Source organism: Panonychus citri, unplaced genomic scaffold (assembly GCF_014898815.1).
Source record: "Panonychus citri isolate SS breed McGregor unplaced genomic scaffold, ASM1489881v1 Contig00138, whole genome shotgun sequence".
Classification (NCBI taxonomy): domain Eukaryota; kingdom Metazoa; phylum Arthropoda; class Arachnida; order Trombidiformes; family Tetranychidae; genus Panonychus; species Panonychus citri.
Window position 1 is genome coordinate 387,365 of NW_026515543.1, and position 15,739 is coordinate 403,103.

The window sequence follows — 15,739 nt, forward strand, 5'->3', positions numbered from 1 at the left end:
CAATTTCAGAATTAATACTCAGAACTTTGGAGAAACAGAATAAGATAAAAAAAAATCAGAGAATCGCCCGGAAACTGAACATATGAACTTTAATAACGATTAAATTAATCATCGCCAGGTAATGAGAAGACAAGAAGGTGAATCGTTTCGAGGAGAGAAAATTATTTCTTGGAATCGTCCAATTGAATTGCGATAAATATATTGTGAGATTAATTCTTTCATTAGATTTCTTCATGATTCTTCATGATACTTGGAACGATAATATTATTTATAATAGATCATGTAACTAATTAACAATCGACATTCGAGAATCAGTTTGTCTTTTTCTTTCATATGTTATTAGATTTTTAGAATTCCTTTTTTAGAATTTATTTTCTTCACTTTCCATCATGATGATTTCTTTTCACTTTCTCTTCATGAGATAATGAATCGGATTCAATAAGGAAACTTTGATAAAATTGAAGATAATGATAAAACGATGAGAAAGCAATAAAAATCCTTTAGCATCCATGGTGAAAAGTTTCAAGGGTGAATTGAGAAAGAAATGATAAAATGAGTTGGAAAAAAATTCGTTCAGCAAAATGTTCAGATCTTTTTTTTTCATCCGAGCTCTCTATCCATGATAGATAATGGATCCTGGGATGGAAATGATTACTCTAACAATTATCATCATCATCATCATCATCTGATCAGTTTTCTATGCATCAATAAGTTCAATTTCAATCAAGCCTCATTGTGGGTCGTATATTCATCATCTTTCATCATGATAAAAGCTCAAAGACATCACCATGAAATCCTGAGCTTTTAATTTTCTCTCAGTTGAAACTTTGTGAAAATTTTGTCAACAGAAAAGAGAGAGAGAAAAAAAGAAACAGATAAGATAAACATCTTAATCTATTCATTCATCTTCATGAAGCATCTTCACATCTTCCACCCACTTATCCGCCTCATCCTCATCTTCATTTTCATCCTCATCTTCATCTTCATCCTTCATCTTTTGTCTTATCGTCTCTGAGAAACCATGTTAACATTTATCAGAACTTTTCTTTCCTCTGAGTAAAAAAACAATTTTTCAGTTTTCCACCCAAAGTTCAGTGAAAACATAATTCGTGTTGATTAAAATACACTTAATAAACTTTTTCATCAACATTAATTATCACTTAATTAACACAATCTTACCCGGAAATTAATCGCAATCAAAAACAAGAAGCCGATATAATTATAAATTGTTTTTTTCTTGAGTCAATTTTTCATCAGATTAAATTGATTACCAAGCAACATAATTTCATGACAATCACCATAACCACAATTAGCAAAAAACAATTTATCCTATCAAATTAAATTGCTCTTCGTGACAATTAAGTACCAATTACTAATCAAACTTTCATTTGGTTAACAATTTGAAACAATCAACCATCATTATCATCACCATGATTACCCTGAAATTAAATTTTCTTACTCAAATCCTTAATTACCTTAACCTCCCATCTCGAGTGATTTAAATTGTTACCCAATTAACATGATCAAAGTTTAACAATTTAAATCATTAAAATCAACTGATGGTGTTGATGATTAGCAATTGTAATTTTGTTGATTGTTTGCTGATGATGATGATGATGGTTAATCAATTTACTTCATTTCAATTGTAACCAATGATTTATGATCTTCAAGATGAATTAAATTTAACTTTTAAATTGTACCAATTGATAACAATTGAATCAAGCAAAGTGATTTGTCAAACAATCAATTGCAGTCTCTATTGTTCAATTGTAAGAATCAATATTGTTAATCATTATCAGTATGTTGATCATGATTAAGGTTGATTGACATTGATTAACACTTATCATGATTTTGTGTAATAGTCAATTATGACAATTGAACCAATTAAATTGAAACATGAGATGAATGTTAATCATGATCATAATCATCATCTCAATCATGTTGATTGTCAGTTAATTGTCATTTATATATTTTGATTAACTTGATTAAATTGTTATGTATGATTATCAGTTAATCACTACAATTGAATCATTTTAAACATTCAATTTCCGTTTCCTATTCAATCAATAAAAATCAATTTCAACTTGTGACAAGTGTATTTTCAGTTTGACAATTTAAATCAAATCAATTCTCAATCAAATACTTTTTTTTATTAAAACGATTAATCAAAAAAATCAATTTCAACTTTAACCAAGTAATTGACATTTCAATTGATTGTTAAATTGTCAATAATTCATCATTATCGTTAATTGTTACATTTACAAGTCTATTTAATATTTTCTTCTTGATCAATTTAATCAACGATTAACTTTGAACATTAAGTGAAGTGTTACAAGTTAAATTAATCGTGAATATTGAGAGAGAGATTGAGATGACCATTGAGATGGACACTCGAATATTTCAATTGGAAGTCAAAGTGAAATCAATGTCAAAGGTGAGTGATAATGGATAACAATCTCATCCTCTTTTCCATGTTGACCCACTGCGGAACTTTTGACCAGTGATCTATCATGATGAGCACTTGAAGCTGTTCAAGTTGTTTCAGAACTTTTCAGAACTTTTTGCTTTTCTCTCTCTCTCTCTTTCCTTCAATTTCCGCTAACATGATATTTTCCAGTCTCTCATCTTCACCTCATCATCCACCTCCCACTCTTGTTGAATTTGCCTGCATCTTGTATCTTACCTTACGATGTTGATATTGAGTGAGTATTTACTCATCAGAAAGGTGGGGAGGGAATGAGAGAGAGAGAGAGAGTGAATCATGGGTGGATATTCAGAACTTTATTCCGTGTCAGAATCGTTGAACTTTCCCCGTCCACATGAACAAAAACCGAATATTTTTCCCTGTTTTCCATCCTGATAAAGATGAAATCGTGAGTGTAAAATGTCAAGTGAAATGTCAAATGACCAGAGAGCCATGAAATTGGTGAGAAACTCATATATTAAACACCAAGGGAAAATCGAGATCACATTATCATGATCTCAATGAAAATGAGGCAAAAAAAAAATGTACACTATGAGTTAATATAAAAATGGACATTTATATTATCATATATTATTTGATCATGATGATTACACACTTAACTTGTCAAAAAATGATTCCCATGATATTGAATATGTAATATTTCATGTTATGTTCAATTCAAGTGCCATCAGAATGATGATACATTTATGTACATATCTTGTCACCAATTGAAACAATAGATATCACCATTGGTGAGAAATAAACTATTGAAATTTTAATCTCTATTAATGTTTTACATGATGATTCAAAGATTCATAGATTTCAGTGAATCATATCATTCAGGGTGAACATTATTGTCACCGATTAACTCATGAATGAATTTGTTACAATAATGAAAAACCTACAATTTAATATTATCGCTTACACATTAATGATAATCTCAAATTTACTCAGTCGGTAGGAACTTTTTTCATATTATTCTGAATGAAAAAAGTTCAGTTCTTCCCACCCAGTCAACTATGATATCCATTTGACACCTGTACAGGTAAATGATAGATGTACCAACTGAACTACTCATTTTCTTACCTGAATCTTAAAATTATCATGAAGATTTTTGTTTCCTTTGGTGGAAAAGTTCAGTTGATTGATGAAAGTTCAAAATTCATTGGAAATTGTTTTCTTTTCACTCCAGAGAGTGGGTGGGAAGGGTTAGGTTGATGACAGAATTAATTAACTTTTTTCTGGTGATATTATTTGATGAACTTTTCTTTTTGTTACATGGAAATTATTATCTACCCATGATATCGTCAGAATTATTATATTAACAAGAACAAATTTTTTCCAAGAAATTTTTTCTCTTTTTCCATTTTTATTTGAGTTTAAATTGATCAACACCACGAATTCAATGAGAAATTGAAACAAAAGGTATAATCATATTATTAATCATGATGATAATCAAACTGAATTTGAGTCAACAATTAATTTCAAATTGTCACTTTTGATAATAGAAACTATTGAATGAAATATCTCTTGAGCTTTTTTTAACAATAAAATTCATGATAAGATCAGAAACTTTTCAATTTTGGATGAAAAATTTTTACTCTGAAAATTTCAATGAATAGGAAATAATCATGTAACTGATTGTAAGTTTGATTGTTGAAATGAATTGATTTTTACTCTTTTTGATTATCAATTTGATTGTCAATTAATCAATCGCTTTATTAGTTGATCTAAAATTATGAAAAAAAAGTAATCAAAAAGGTTCAACACTTGACCTCATTTCAATCACTCTCATTGGATCATGAAACTAAGGCAATTATGGGTCATCATGATGATAATCAAGTTTAATCCGATGAACATCATCATTCAAAAATCTCATGCTGAGCTTTAAGATGAACAATAAATCAATGGTGACCAATGAATCTGAATCAGAACAAACAAAGTTCTGAAACTTTCCCATGAATTTCATGCTAGTTTAAGTTGCTCTCTCTCTCTCTCTCTCTCACTCGTAAATAAATCAATTGAAATCCTAGAAGAAAATTTCAGTCAGATAATAATCGGTTATATCATATATCAACTCTCACAAACGAACTTGAAAAAAAGAACAAAAAAACCCTCAACCCAACCCTTTTTTCAATTGACTCTCTCTCGTTTCCTTTGTGAATGAACGTAGGTACCATTCATTTGACATTCTATTTGATAGTTATCATGTTAAATCATGATGAGTCTCATGTCTGATTCTTTGTAGATTTGACAAAACCATAATGTTCATCATCATCATTATCATGATGAAACAATTGCTTTGAAATTGATGGTATAACAACAACCAGAATCCGGAAGATGAACACAATAAATTGATTGAATTGGAAATATACAAAGAGGAAAATGGAATCACTTGATTTAAAAAGCTGATGACAAGGAAGATAATGTTAATGGGAATCATATTCATATCAAATAGAGAGAAAGAGAGGGAGGATGAGAGAGAGAGAGAGAGAGTGGGTTAGTGAGAATGGGAGTGAAATCCAATATGATAAAAGTTTTTACCACAATATACATTAAGAAACAATCTCAAGGTTCTGAATGGATTCTGATGATTTGGAATCAGAATTCAGTGAGTAATACTGGAAATCCATGATGTTGGACATGATGATTATACTCGAACATATCAACTCTATCATTATGATCATCATTTGATCGTATTGTGTATAAAGGTGTATTTACTTTCACGCTAGGGATTGGCGGAAATCTCTCTCTCTCTCTCTCTCTATCCTGTCATGAGTGGGAGTTAATTGCAAGGAAATGGAGAGGGGAAAAAACACTTCGTCAGAAAGTGATAATTTTGTTCATTGGGAATGTTCAGTATGTTATCAGCACTTGGAATTAGCTAATTCTCATGATAATATCTCTCACCTCCAGATTAACATTTCCTTTGAGACGCTAAGATGTAACAACGAAACAAATGAAAGTAAATTATGATTATTATTTTTCATCCTTCTCATAACATTGAAATTAAGACAATAATGATGATGATGATGATAGATATTGAGGTTAATATATTAATGATAATAATGATAAAAACAACAAAACGAACCAATGAAAATCAATGAACTGATTGTCAGGGTTAGTTGCTTATTATTGTTATCCACATCCTCCTAAAACTTATCTTTCTGCTCATCATCATCAATATGATTCTTACAACTATTAATACTATCATTGTCACCACTATTAATAAAGTTTCCCAATTTTCAGAACCTCTTTGTCCGGTTCCCATGTCAATTTCAGTTTCTCCTCTGGAAGAAGAGAGAGAGAAAAAAAAAATTTCTGACCTGAAAAAAGAGTCAAAAGGCAAGAAGAAAAGAAAACACAAGAAGGAGAAGAGAAAAAAATCCTTCGAATTCTAGTGACAGAATAATGAAGACAACGAATATAAGAAGCAAAACTAAGGCTATTCTTTTATCTTCTTCATCATTATCTTCCTCTTTCTTCGTAGGCTCTTTCGCTCTCTCTCTCTCTCCTCTTTCTTTCTGTGTCTTGTTTCTTTATGCCAACTATTAGTATATTTTTCCTTCTCTGGTGTTACTACTATTATCATCTCAAGCAAACAGAACAAAAAGCTTATGGAACATTTTCTTTGGACGATTTCTAGCATTTAACTGTTTCCTTTTCATCATTTTCCTTCATTTTTATTATCATCATCTTTTATATTTCCACTCTCGTCCCCAGTCTTTATCATCATTATCATCTGACTCAATTCTCTCTCTCTCTCTCTCTCTCTCTCTCTCTCTCTCTCTCTCTCTCTTCATTTACTCATCTCATTCATGTTTACGCTAAATTGGTTCACAAAAAATGACAAAATGATGACGACCAACGGAAACATTTTTCATGGTAGAATTGGAACTCTCATCATGAGATGATAATCTTTACTGTTTTTATCTCTTTTTTCCTCCCTTCTCTGAGTATTCTGATCTTGATCCACTTAACCTCAGAATTTATCTAAAGAAAATTTCTCCATCTTCAAAAAAAAGAAACATTCTACAAGGGGGTTGAATAAAATTCTTGAATATTCAGAGTGTGAATATTGTTCCAACGATTCTTTACTCAAGATAGAAATATACATGCATGATTACCATGAACTCTTTTCTGAACTATCGGAGAGCATGAATCAGGTTCAATTTTCTTACAGAGAAACAAAACAAAAGAGAGATAGAGAGAAACCTCAGAATAAGAATTGACTAGATTATCTTATATTTGCTCTCATCTTGATCATTATCATTGAATGTAATTCATCCTCTTTTCTTGTGGTAGATTCAGTTTCATCTGATTTTTTCCTCTTCTCTCATCATCATCATCATCATCATCATCATCATGAACTTGATCAATGAATAGTTAAGTTTGATGATCATTATCATCATCAAACATGACGATTCAAAGTATATACTTGTAATTACCATTAAAAATAGTTGATGATACTAATCAACAATAAACTGCAAACAATAAAAGGAGAAGACAAAAAAAAAGTTCACCAAATAAACTGAATAAGTTTGATTTTCACTCACAACTGAATCTGAATCATTATCATGGTGAAAGTCATGTCTACATTGATACGATAAAATTGGATAATGAGATAAAAAGACAATCAAGTAAATAACAATAAGATAATAATGATTATCAGGTATTGTCAGGCACCTTTGCCAAGTTCATCATTCTCATTTTCATGAGTATCATGAAGCAAAATTTCAATCACTTCAGAATCATCATCTCTTATATTGTTAGACTATCATATATATAATTCAGATGAACAATCAGATTGTTGTAGGGAAAAATAATATTACCAAATGAATTATCATATAAACATCATGATTCAAGGTAAATATTGATCATTGTTTTCAGGGAGAAAAGCAAAATTTACCCTGAAAATTTATCAGTAATTGAGGGAAAAAAAAGTCGAAACTGAAATTGTTACTTTTGTCTTGATAACATTTTCCTCTGATAATATTTATTATCTTATAGATATTACTTTGAATTGTGTTCATTTTTATTCATCTGATGATTATCATGATAATGATGAAAGATAAATGAACCAGAATTTTATATATATTTTTCTTTCTGTTGAACAAAATTCAGTTATCGTATTTACTTTATCACTTACTCATGGACCATAAAAACCGTAACACTTAACACAATTTACTGAATCAGTTGAAAAAAAAGTTCATGATAAACAGTAAAAGTAAATGATATGAATAAATAAATCAGGACGAAAGAATTTCCAAAAAAAAAAACAAATAACCTTAATTCTGATCAATAAGTAATCAATTTAATTAATTGCTCAACAGGTAATATCAGTTTCATGATGAAATTGCAGTGTTAATTTAATAATAAACTAAAAGATAATAATATAAGTTGCTGGGGAAAAAAGTTCCCAAACTTTCAAATCAATATTGAACTTTCTCGATTTTTCAATCGATTTCAACTGAACTTTTTTCCTTCACCACCATGTTGATAATCGTGCTCATTGGTTATGATAATTATATGCAAACTTGTTGATATAACATGATGATTATGATGATAAGATGTGAGAGGCTAAAAGGAGCAAAAAAGTTGTTGAGTTATTATCATGAAATTCATCATGATATATATACATTTATTTGAATATATAGTTGCATGAATGATGAGGGAGAAGGGGAAAAGTTCAGCTCATTCTGAATATTATCTAACCTGTTAGAGTGATAATGTTGATGAGGATGAATATGAATATGAAAAATTTCCCAGTGTCAAGAGGCAAAAATTATCATGAAAATGCTGAAGAAAATGTGAAACATTATTTTTTTTCATCTTCTTCTTCAACACTCTTCATGTGAATATTAAATTATCATGTCAAGTAGATATTATCATGATTATATTTACTCATTTGATGTAACACTTTTCAATTGTTCATTTATCATGAAAACTCAGGTTGATGATGATGATGATGATGAGGGAATCATTATCATGGAGTAGATGTAAATTTAATCAAACAATGAAACATATTGAATCGTAATCTCATTATAACGTCTGATTGAATTAAGATGGAACTTTTTTTTTCATCATTCCCTGAGTTTTTTTCCCTCTCATCAGAACTTTTTAAAAGTTGAGCTTCCGTTTCAATGTTATTAACCATGATGATAAGAATTGCTTGTCATAAATAAACTAACTAATGACTTTATGTCTAAATTCATGGTGTAGTTTGTCATTAGTTTAAGTTCAGGTTAATCTCATGAAATTCATGGTTATTGTTATTATTATTTTCCATCCTTTCAGTTTGTTCATTTCCAAGCATAAAAAATTTTTCTTCATTCTGATTCACATGAAAACGATAACAGATTGAATTTTTGGAATGAATTTTAATACTGATTCCATTCACTTCGTTAGGAAACTATAACTTTTCATGGTGAGTAATTTTCTCCCTGAAAAGTTCATTTGAAACTATGAATTTTCTGTCTCAGATAATCTCAATCTTCTTACAGATTAACTTTCATGAGGATTTAAATCATAAATTGAACTTAATTGTAACACTAATCGTTTACGTGAAATTTTATCAGTTCAATTAGATGATAAATATACATGATTATCTCTGAATCTGAATCATATCATGATCATGATGAGATTTTGATTGAAACTTATTTCTCTTCCAATGTTGCTCTTTATTAAAGATGTCATGTTTTCAGAATTTGTTACTACTTTTTCATGATGGTGAACATGATGATGAGGAAAATGAGGCCAGAGAAATGTTTATGATTAGATCTGAATATGAATCTTGTACATGCTAAAAATTCATGAGAAAAAAAAGTTTAGAGTGGAAAAAGTTTGACTTTGAATGAGCTTATTGTTGTATTATTATGAATAAGTATCAATATTTGTAAATTGAAAAGTTGTGGATTAAAATGAAGATGATATATTACTGAATCATTGAATTGAGAATCAAAATGATAATAAGATGTAATAACTTTTCATCATAATCTTAAGCATTTAGGTTAATCCGATAAGCTGATTCAAATCTGGTCTCTAAATGAGATGAACTTTTCAAAGGAAAAATCATCAAATCAAGCAAAGGAACTTCTATTATCTAACAGATCTTTGAATCAGAATTTTGTGAGCATCAACATGATGAGGTGAGAAGAAGGTGATGAGAACACAACACCGAAAATTCAATATTCAGAATTGAATATTTCTCGAATAGAATTGAGTGAGAGAGAGAGAGAGAGAAAAATATTCGAAAATTATTCTCAATTTAATGTAATCATTTACATGGGGTTTTCTGTCATGGGTTGGATTCGATGAGATGTTTTTTGATCATTAGAAGGGCGTAGGAATTGGGTGATTATGAATGCCGATGATCATGTTGATGATGATTGATCCCTTCATGGTAATAACAAGATAATGATTTAAAATACAAAATGGTGATCATGTCTACACACCCGATGATGATATTATTGCATAACAATAACAATAATATAATGATGAAGATGAGAAAATTTTTTTTTATATAACATTTCAACCTAATTAGATTTAATCTTTTCCATCATGATAATAATAAGTTCATATGTGTAGTCAATTGTTGTCATATAGTTGTAGACATGATGATAATGATGATGATAATGATGATGATGAAGATGAGGATGATTAAGGTCCAGTAAATTGGCCTAGAATGATGTTGCCTTGTGTTCATTGTTGAAATTCTGGGAAAATTCAGTTTGAGAACTTTTTTTCAGGAGATAATTATCATTAAGAATACACTTATCATCTTCGGATGATTTCACTTTTTGTTTCCTTTTCCTATTTTCTTTATGGAAATTATGAAATTTGTACTTATTGTTTTTCGTTGGTGTTTCGGATCTCCGTTGAGGTTTGGTAATGTTTTCAGAACTCAGAGTGACAACGATTTCAATGGGTTTTTGGTGAATTGAGTTTTAGTGAAAATGATGATGACGATGTTGGTGATGATCATGTTAGAGTCAGTGGAGGGCTGGACGTGTTGACATTTCCAACCCTCCACTTTCATTTTCATGTGACAAAAGGCCGCTTTTTGGTGTAGGGTGGAGCGGGCATTTCCTTATAATTACCGTTAATATCATCTGTACACTCCCACATGACCCTTGAGTAGCACTGACAGGCCAATATGAGGAAAAACATTGAAAGTATCATGCCAACAATAACCAGAGCAAGTTTCATCTCCTCTTCAGTGTAATTTCCTGAGCATTCAGTACAAACTGAATATACATCATGAAATGAGATTCAATGGTTATGATAATGATGATGAAGTTCATGAAAATTATACAAGGAAAGAGAGAGAGAGACAATGAGATGATTATTAAATAAATTACTGGTGATTTTCATGATGGAAAGTTTTTAAACTTGATGATATTAAAAAAACTTGATGAAATGTGTTACAATCTGATTCCGGTTCTGATTAAAAGTTCAGTAACCATACAGATTAAATCATTAATGGTTGTTCACAATCATCATGAATGGTTCACCATGTGTAGTTACCATGGAGATTACATTTCACCATGATAGACTTATAAACTGAGGAAAAGTTTCAAGACTTAATTGCATATAAATAAAACTCAGAATTCACTCATGAATGAAATGCTCAGATTTTGAGAGATGAAGAAAAAGTGAGAGAAAAAAAATTTCCTTCTTTTTTTTAAACCATCATTATTATCATTCTATTATCATTATCATCATCATCATCATCATGTTTTGATTCTGTTTCCTGTAACGAAAATGATGAGCTGATTAATCGGGAGATTATCTGAGTAACTGAACTTTTATTACCCAATGGAAAATAAATACAAATATATAATCCTCAGAATTTCACTGAATTATTATTCTTTCAAGAGGAGAGGAAAAAAATCCCTTTGAATCCTTGAACATTGAATATCAACTAAGAGATAAATAATCATCATGGTGATTAATCTGAACTGAATTCCAAGAAAAATAATTAAAAGAAAGTTCATCGACAAAGCCTCCATTTTGATGAATGACAAATCTTCAATCACTTCTAATAACCATAACTAGAATATCAATCAAACTAAAAGCCAACAATTCATCAACCTAATCGTTAATTACAACAATCAAATGTTGACAATTAACCACAACTAATCAAGTTAATCAACTTACCTGCTCGATCACCTCCACCAGCACCAATGACAGCAACACCCTTGGAGTAAACCGATCTCACTGATTGTAGTAACAATAAAAGACAACGAGGTAAACAACCTTTGATTATCACCATGATTAAGTTGATTTACACAATTAACGGACAACAATTAGCAAATTGATAGATGATGAGAGAGAGAGAGAGAGAACAATTTAAGTGTAAACAATTAACCAAAAGAGAGGAAAATCAGGGAAAAATTAATTAGAACAAAATTTGCTTCATTTTCACTTTATTTTTTATAATAAAAATGGAACGAAAAAGTTTCCCAACAATATAAAGTTTGATTATCATTAATCAACCAGTTTGATTGTTGATTAATTGATCGTTTATTATTATTTTCATCACAATTAATAATAAACAAGAGGTTTCCAGGTTGATTAGATTGATGATTATCATTGTTATTGTTGGTGATTAAAACTATTTGTTTTATTTATAACCACGAATTTAATTTAACTTTAATCACAATATGATCACAAAGGATTTTAAAAGAGATTTAAATTAAATTTAATTTTGAAACTTTTTGTTTAGTTTTGTTTCTTTGGTTTAATCAATTGAAGGCGTAATTATCTTAATCATTATTGGTTTGGAATTGATTGTTGGATCTGGATGGAGTTTATTAGTCACAACGATTCTGATATTCTGATATTCACATTAGGATCACATTTTCACATGAACAATGTAGTTATCATGAACATGAACTTTCTGAGACTGAAATGTTTACCATGAAAGAGGAGATTTTTTTACTCTCTCTCTCTCTCTCTCTCTCTCTTCTGATTCTGATTCTGAACACAACCATTCAGATTCTGGGATATAATTCAGGGGAGTCATAGTTTCCGATTGTAAGTGATCATGATCATCATGGTGATGTTTATGTTAATCAACTGATATTGAACATTATTCACATTCTTGATTATCAATTAAGGTGACATGATAAATATCAGCAGGTTAACATTGATCAACAATCATCATCATTATAAATGAAATGATTATTAATTGTTAACATATTAATACTATTATAAGGATTTGAAACGTAATTAAATCAACTGTATGTTAATTATGGTTAATCAAAGTAAAGTGGAATTTTTTTTTCTCAATGATAATCGTTGAGATTATTATTAGTCCACCAATCAGAATTATAAATGGTGAAAAATGTGATATAAATCAATGAATTTCAATTGTTTGGATCTGGTGATCAGAATTGTTTTATTTTTCTGTCAACCATGTTATTGATCATCAGAATCAATGATTCCAACCGCCTTTATCATGTTCAATATCATGTTTAACCATTTAAAACACACACATATACTTATATATGTGTATACAAATAAAAACAAAGTTAATCAGTTGATTGTTGGTTGATTTTTCATCTTCAATTGGTGATCAAGTTGATTCAGCATTTATCATGAAAAATAAGATTAACTTTGTTTTGATTGCTTATTTGATTTTCATATTAACATGGATGATGATCATCATCATCATGTAACTTAATTGCCTGGGAGGATTAGAAATAAGAATCAAGAAAAATCATCCTGAAATCAGAATACAGATTCTGATGATTCTGAGAAAAAAAATATAAAAAAAAATCGGATAAAAGTTCTTGATGATTAACTGAATATCTTCATTGATGAGTTATTAAAGTTGATAGATGATCATCAAATTAGAGGAAAGTATTACATGTAAGAGGAGGGAATCAAGTTAATACAGATAATTGGTTAAATTGTTACGATAAACATGAATATTTATTAATCAACATTGAGACTAAGGAGGAAATCTAATCTTGGACCGTTAATATTTAACGATTTAATTGGATTAACATGATAATATTATCAATGAATTAAAGGTTAACCCAATTGCCCCTGTAAAGTAAATTCATCTCTCTCCATGATAATTATCATTGATATTGATGATTATTGAATGAAAATTAATCAATATCAATTAACTGATCCTAACTGTAAACTAATTGTCATCATGAGCATGAGATAATCCGATTATCTCATATAATTCATATGCTTATTGTTTACATAATAATAACAAGCATTTGATTTATCAACAATTCATCTTGTTAATTATTGGTTATCGTTAAACAATGTGGATAAATTGTTTCAAACAATTAAGATTGTTGATCACATTGATTGTGACAGGTAAGACACAAAATACAATTAGGATTATCCTTAAGCCTTTGATTGACAGTTAAGATTATAATCAATCAGCACAATTAAATCATTGGGATCAGAATAGATCAACATTCATCATTATTGATCAATCGATTACAATTAACTAATTGTCACCTTTCTGTGAATGCCAATTCAATATTGATTATAATAACAAAAAAAGATTTCCATAAACCCTTAAATTGTTAACAATCAACTAATCATTAGAATCACCTATTAATAATTATCAATACTTTTCTCGTTGAATTAAATTTTTTAAATCACTAGGAAAAAAATTTCACTAATTAACTGAATTGCTACAAATCATTAAATTTTATTCAAGTCACCGGATTAGTTTAATCGTTAAGAGGCTTAATTGTTGATGTTTTTTTTTCAATTGATTGATTTTTTTGTATCTAAATTTAATGTTACACTTTTCATTGTTGATTTCAATCAAATTAATTGTCTATCCCATGTACAGTTAATGATTATTATTAAATCATTACTTTTATCATTTAGTTTCCTTTTAGATCAACAGTAACAATCAATGAAAAACTGTTAATGATACGTTTGTAAATCGAGAGCTAATAATAGTTAATCATCAATTGGATCACAATTAATACAACTGACCAGTCGGATATTATGATGATGACCTTCAGCTTTGAATAATTTAGTTATTATTTTGTTTTCAAAGTGAAAAAATGGTTCATTGAATATGGAAAAAGAATTGACCATTTCATGTAAGGTTGGAATAAGGAAGATAAAACTTGACCACTATGTCCACCCTCTTATCGTCCTCTCTTCAGCTCTCTTTTTTTTATCGAATTTCCTTGACCATTGTTCGATTTTTTTTTCTCTCTCTCTGTCCTTAGAACTTTTTCTTTAAAAATTTGCTATTGTTTCGTATTTGCAAGTTCCCTCGAACTCAACTGACCATATAACTCAGTTGTTATGAGGAAAAACTGACCAGCAACTTGCATGTGACTGATTGACATTTTTGAGTTTCGATTGTGTTGTTTATTGCTGTTGATCAAATTTTCCATCACCATGATCATCATGTTGAATCATCAACATTGAAATAAATTCTGACATTTTTTTTTTCTTTCTTGAAAATCCATCAATTGGTCAAGCAGATTGAAACTCTTTTGACCAATGGAACAACTTGTGATAAATAATCTTAAGCTCAACACTGGAAACGGTGTAACTTTAAAATCACTTCATCCTGTTAATCCAGTTAATCTAAGATTAAATTCATTCTCAGCTCGTGTTCAACCTCAGGATGAATTCAGTGAGAAAAGTTTATGCTACAGGGTGTACAAGTATTTCCTCTTTATCCTACTGGCCACTTATATAATCTACTTGGTCGCTGAACTGTTCAATATCCTTTCGTCGGATGATCAATCGTCACTTTCAAATGACCTTATCCCTGGACTTACTGAGGCATTGAACTCAACCGCCAATGACCCAGATAATGTTAACAATGAAAAAGATGCAAATAATAATAGCGATAACTTTGACCATCAGAATAAAGGAAATTTCAATTCAAGGGGCAGTTTTGGACGTAAATTTGACATCATTTGGTGTTTCTCAATGTTGACCATTAAAGGGTTGACCTTTATCGCCGTTTTCTGGGAAACAATTAAACTGACCTATGTGTCCATCGGGTTTACTTTCATCTCATTGGTTTACAATTGTATTTTCCAAGCAATTCTGCCAGCAATTAGCGACTCATTCGTAATTATTTGCCTTGGATTTTTCGCTTGGAAAACTCAAAGTGAAGCAAAAAATTCACTCGATTTCAAATAACACAATCAATATAATCATCGATTCAATCATTTAATTAACAACAACTTTGATCTGCTCAATTCTAATCTTAAAATTGCCAATTGTCACGTCTTCTTAATTGTTCCCTGATTTACAACAATC

General features: G+C 29.8%; 1 protein-coding gene across 2 annotated transcripts; it reads left to right on the forward strand.

Annotated features, from left to right (window-relative positions):
* The first annotated feature begins 779 nt into the window (after nucleotides 1-779).
* Nucleotides 780-15,675, forward strand: LOC128393249 (uncharacterized). 2 transcript variants are annotated; one of them, XR_008326113.1, is made up of 2 exons: nucleotides 780-2,434; nucleotides 2,618-3,898. XR_008326113.1 is itself a non-coding variant. In XM_053353386.1 (2 exons), the coding sequence occupies exon 2, from the start codon at nucleotides 14,966-14,968 to the stop codon at nucleotides 15,617-15,619; it is 654 nt and encodes a 217-aa protein (XP_053209361.1). In that variant the 5' UTR covers nucleotides 783-2,434; nucleotides 14,947-14,965; the 3' UTR covers nucleotides 15,620-15,675. The 2 variants fall into 2 exon arrangements, 1 of the variants encoding a protein (XP_053209361.1); XM_053353386.1 differs by lacking the exon at nucleotides 2,618-3,898 and adding an exon at nucleotides 14,947-15,675 and having other exon boundaries at nucleotides 783-2,434.
* The last annotated feature ends 64 nt before the right edge of the window (nucleotides 15,676-15,739 follow it).

Coding starts and splice junctions, on each gene's coding strand:
- LOC128393249 (XM_053353386.1), top strand. CDS start 14,966: ATGGAACAACTTGTGATAAATAATCTTAAGCTCAACACTGGAAACGGT.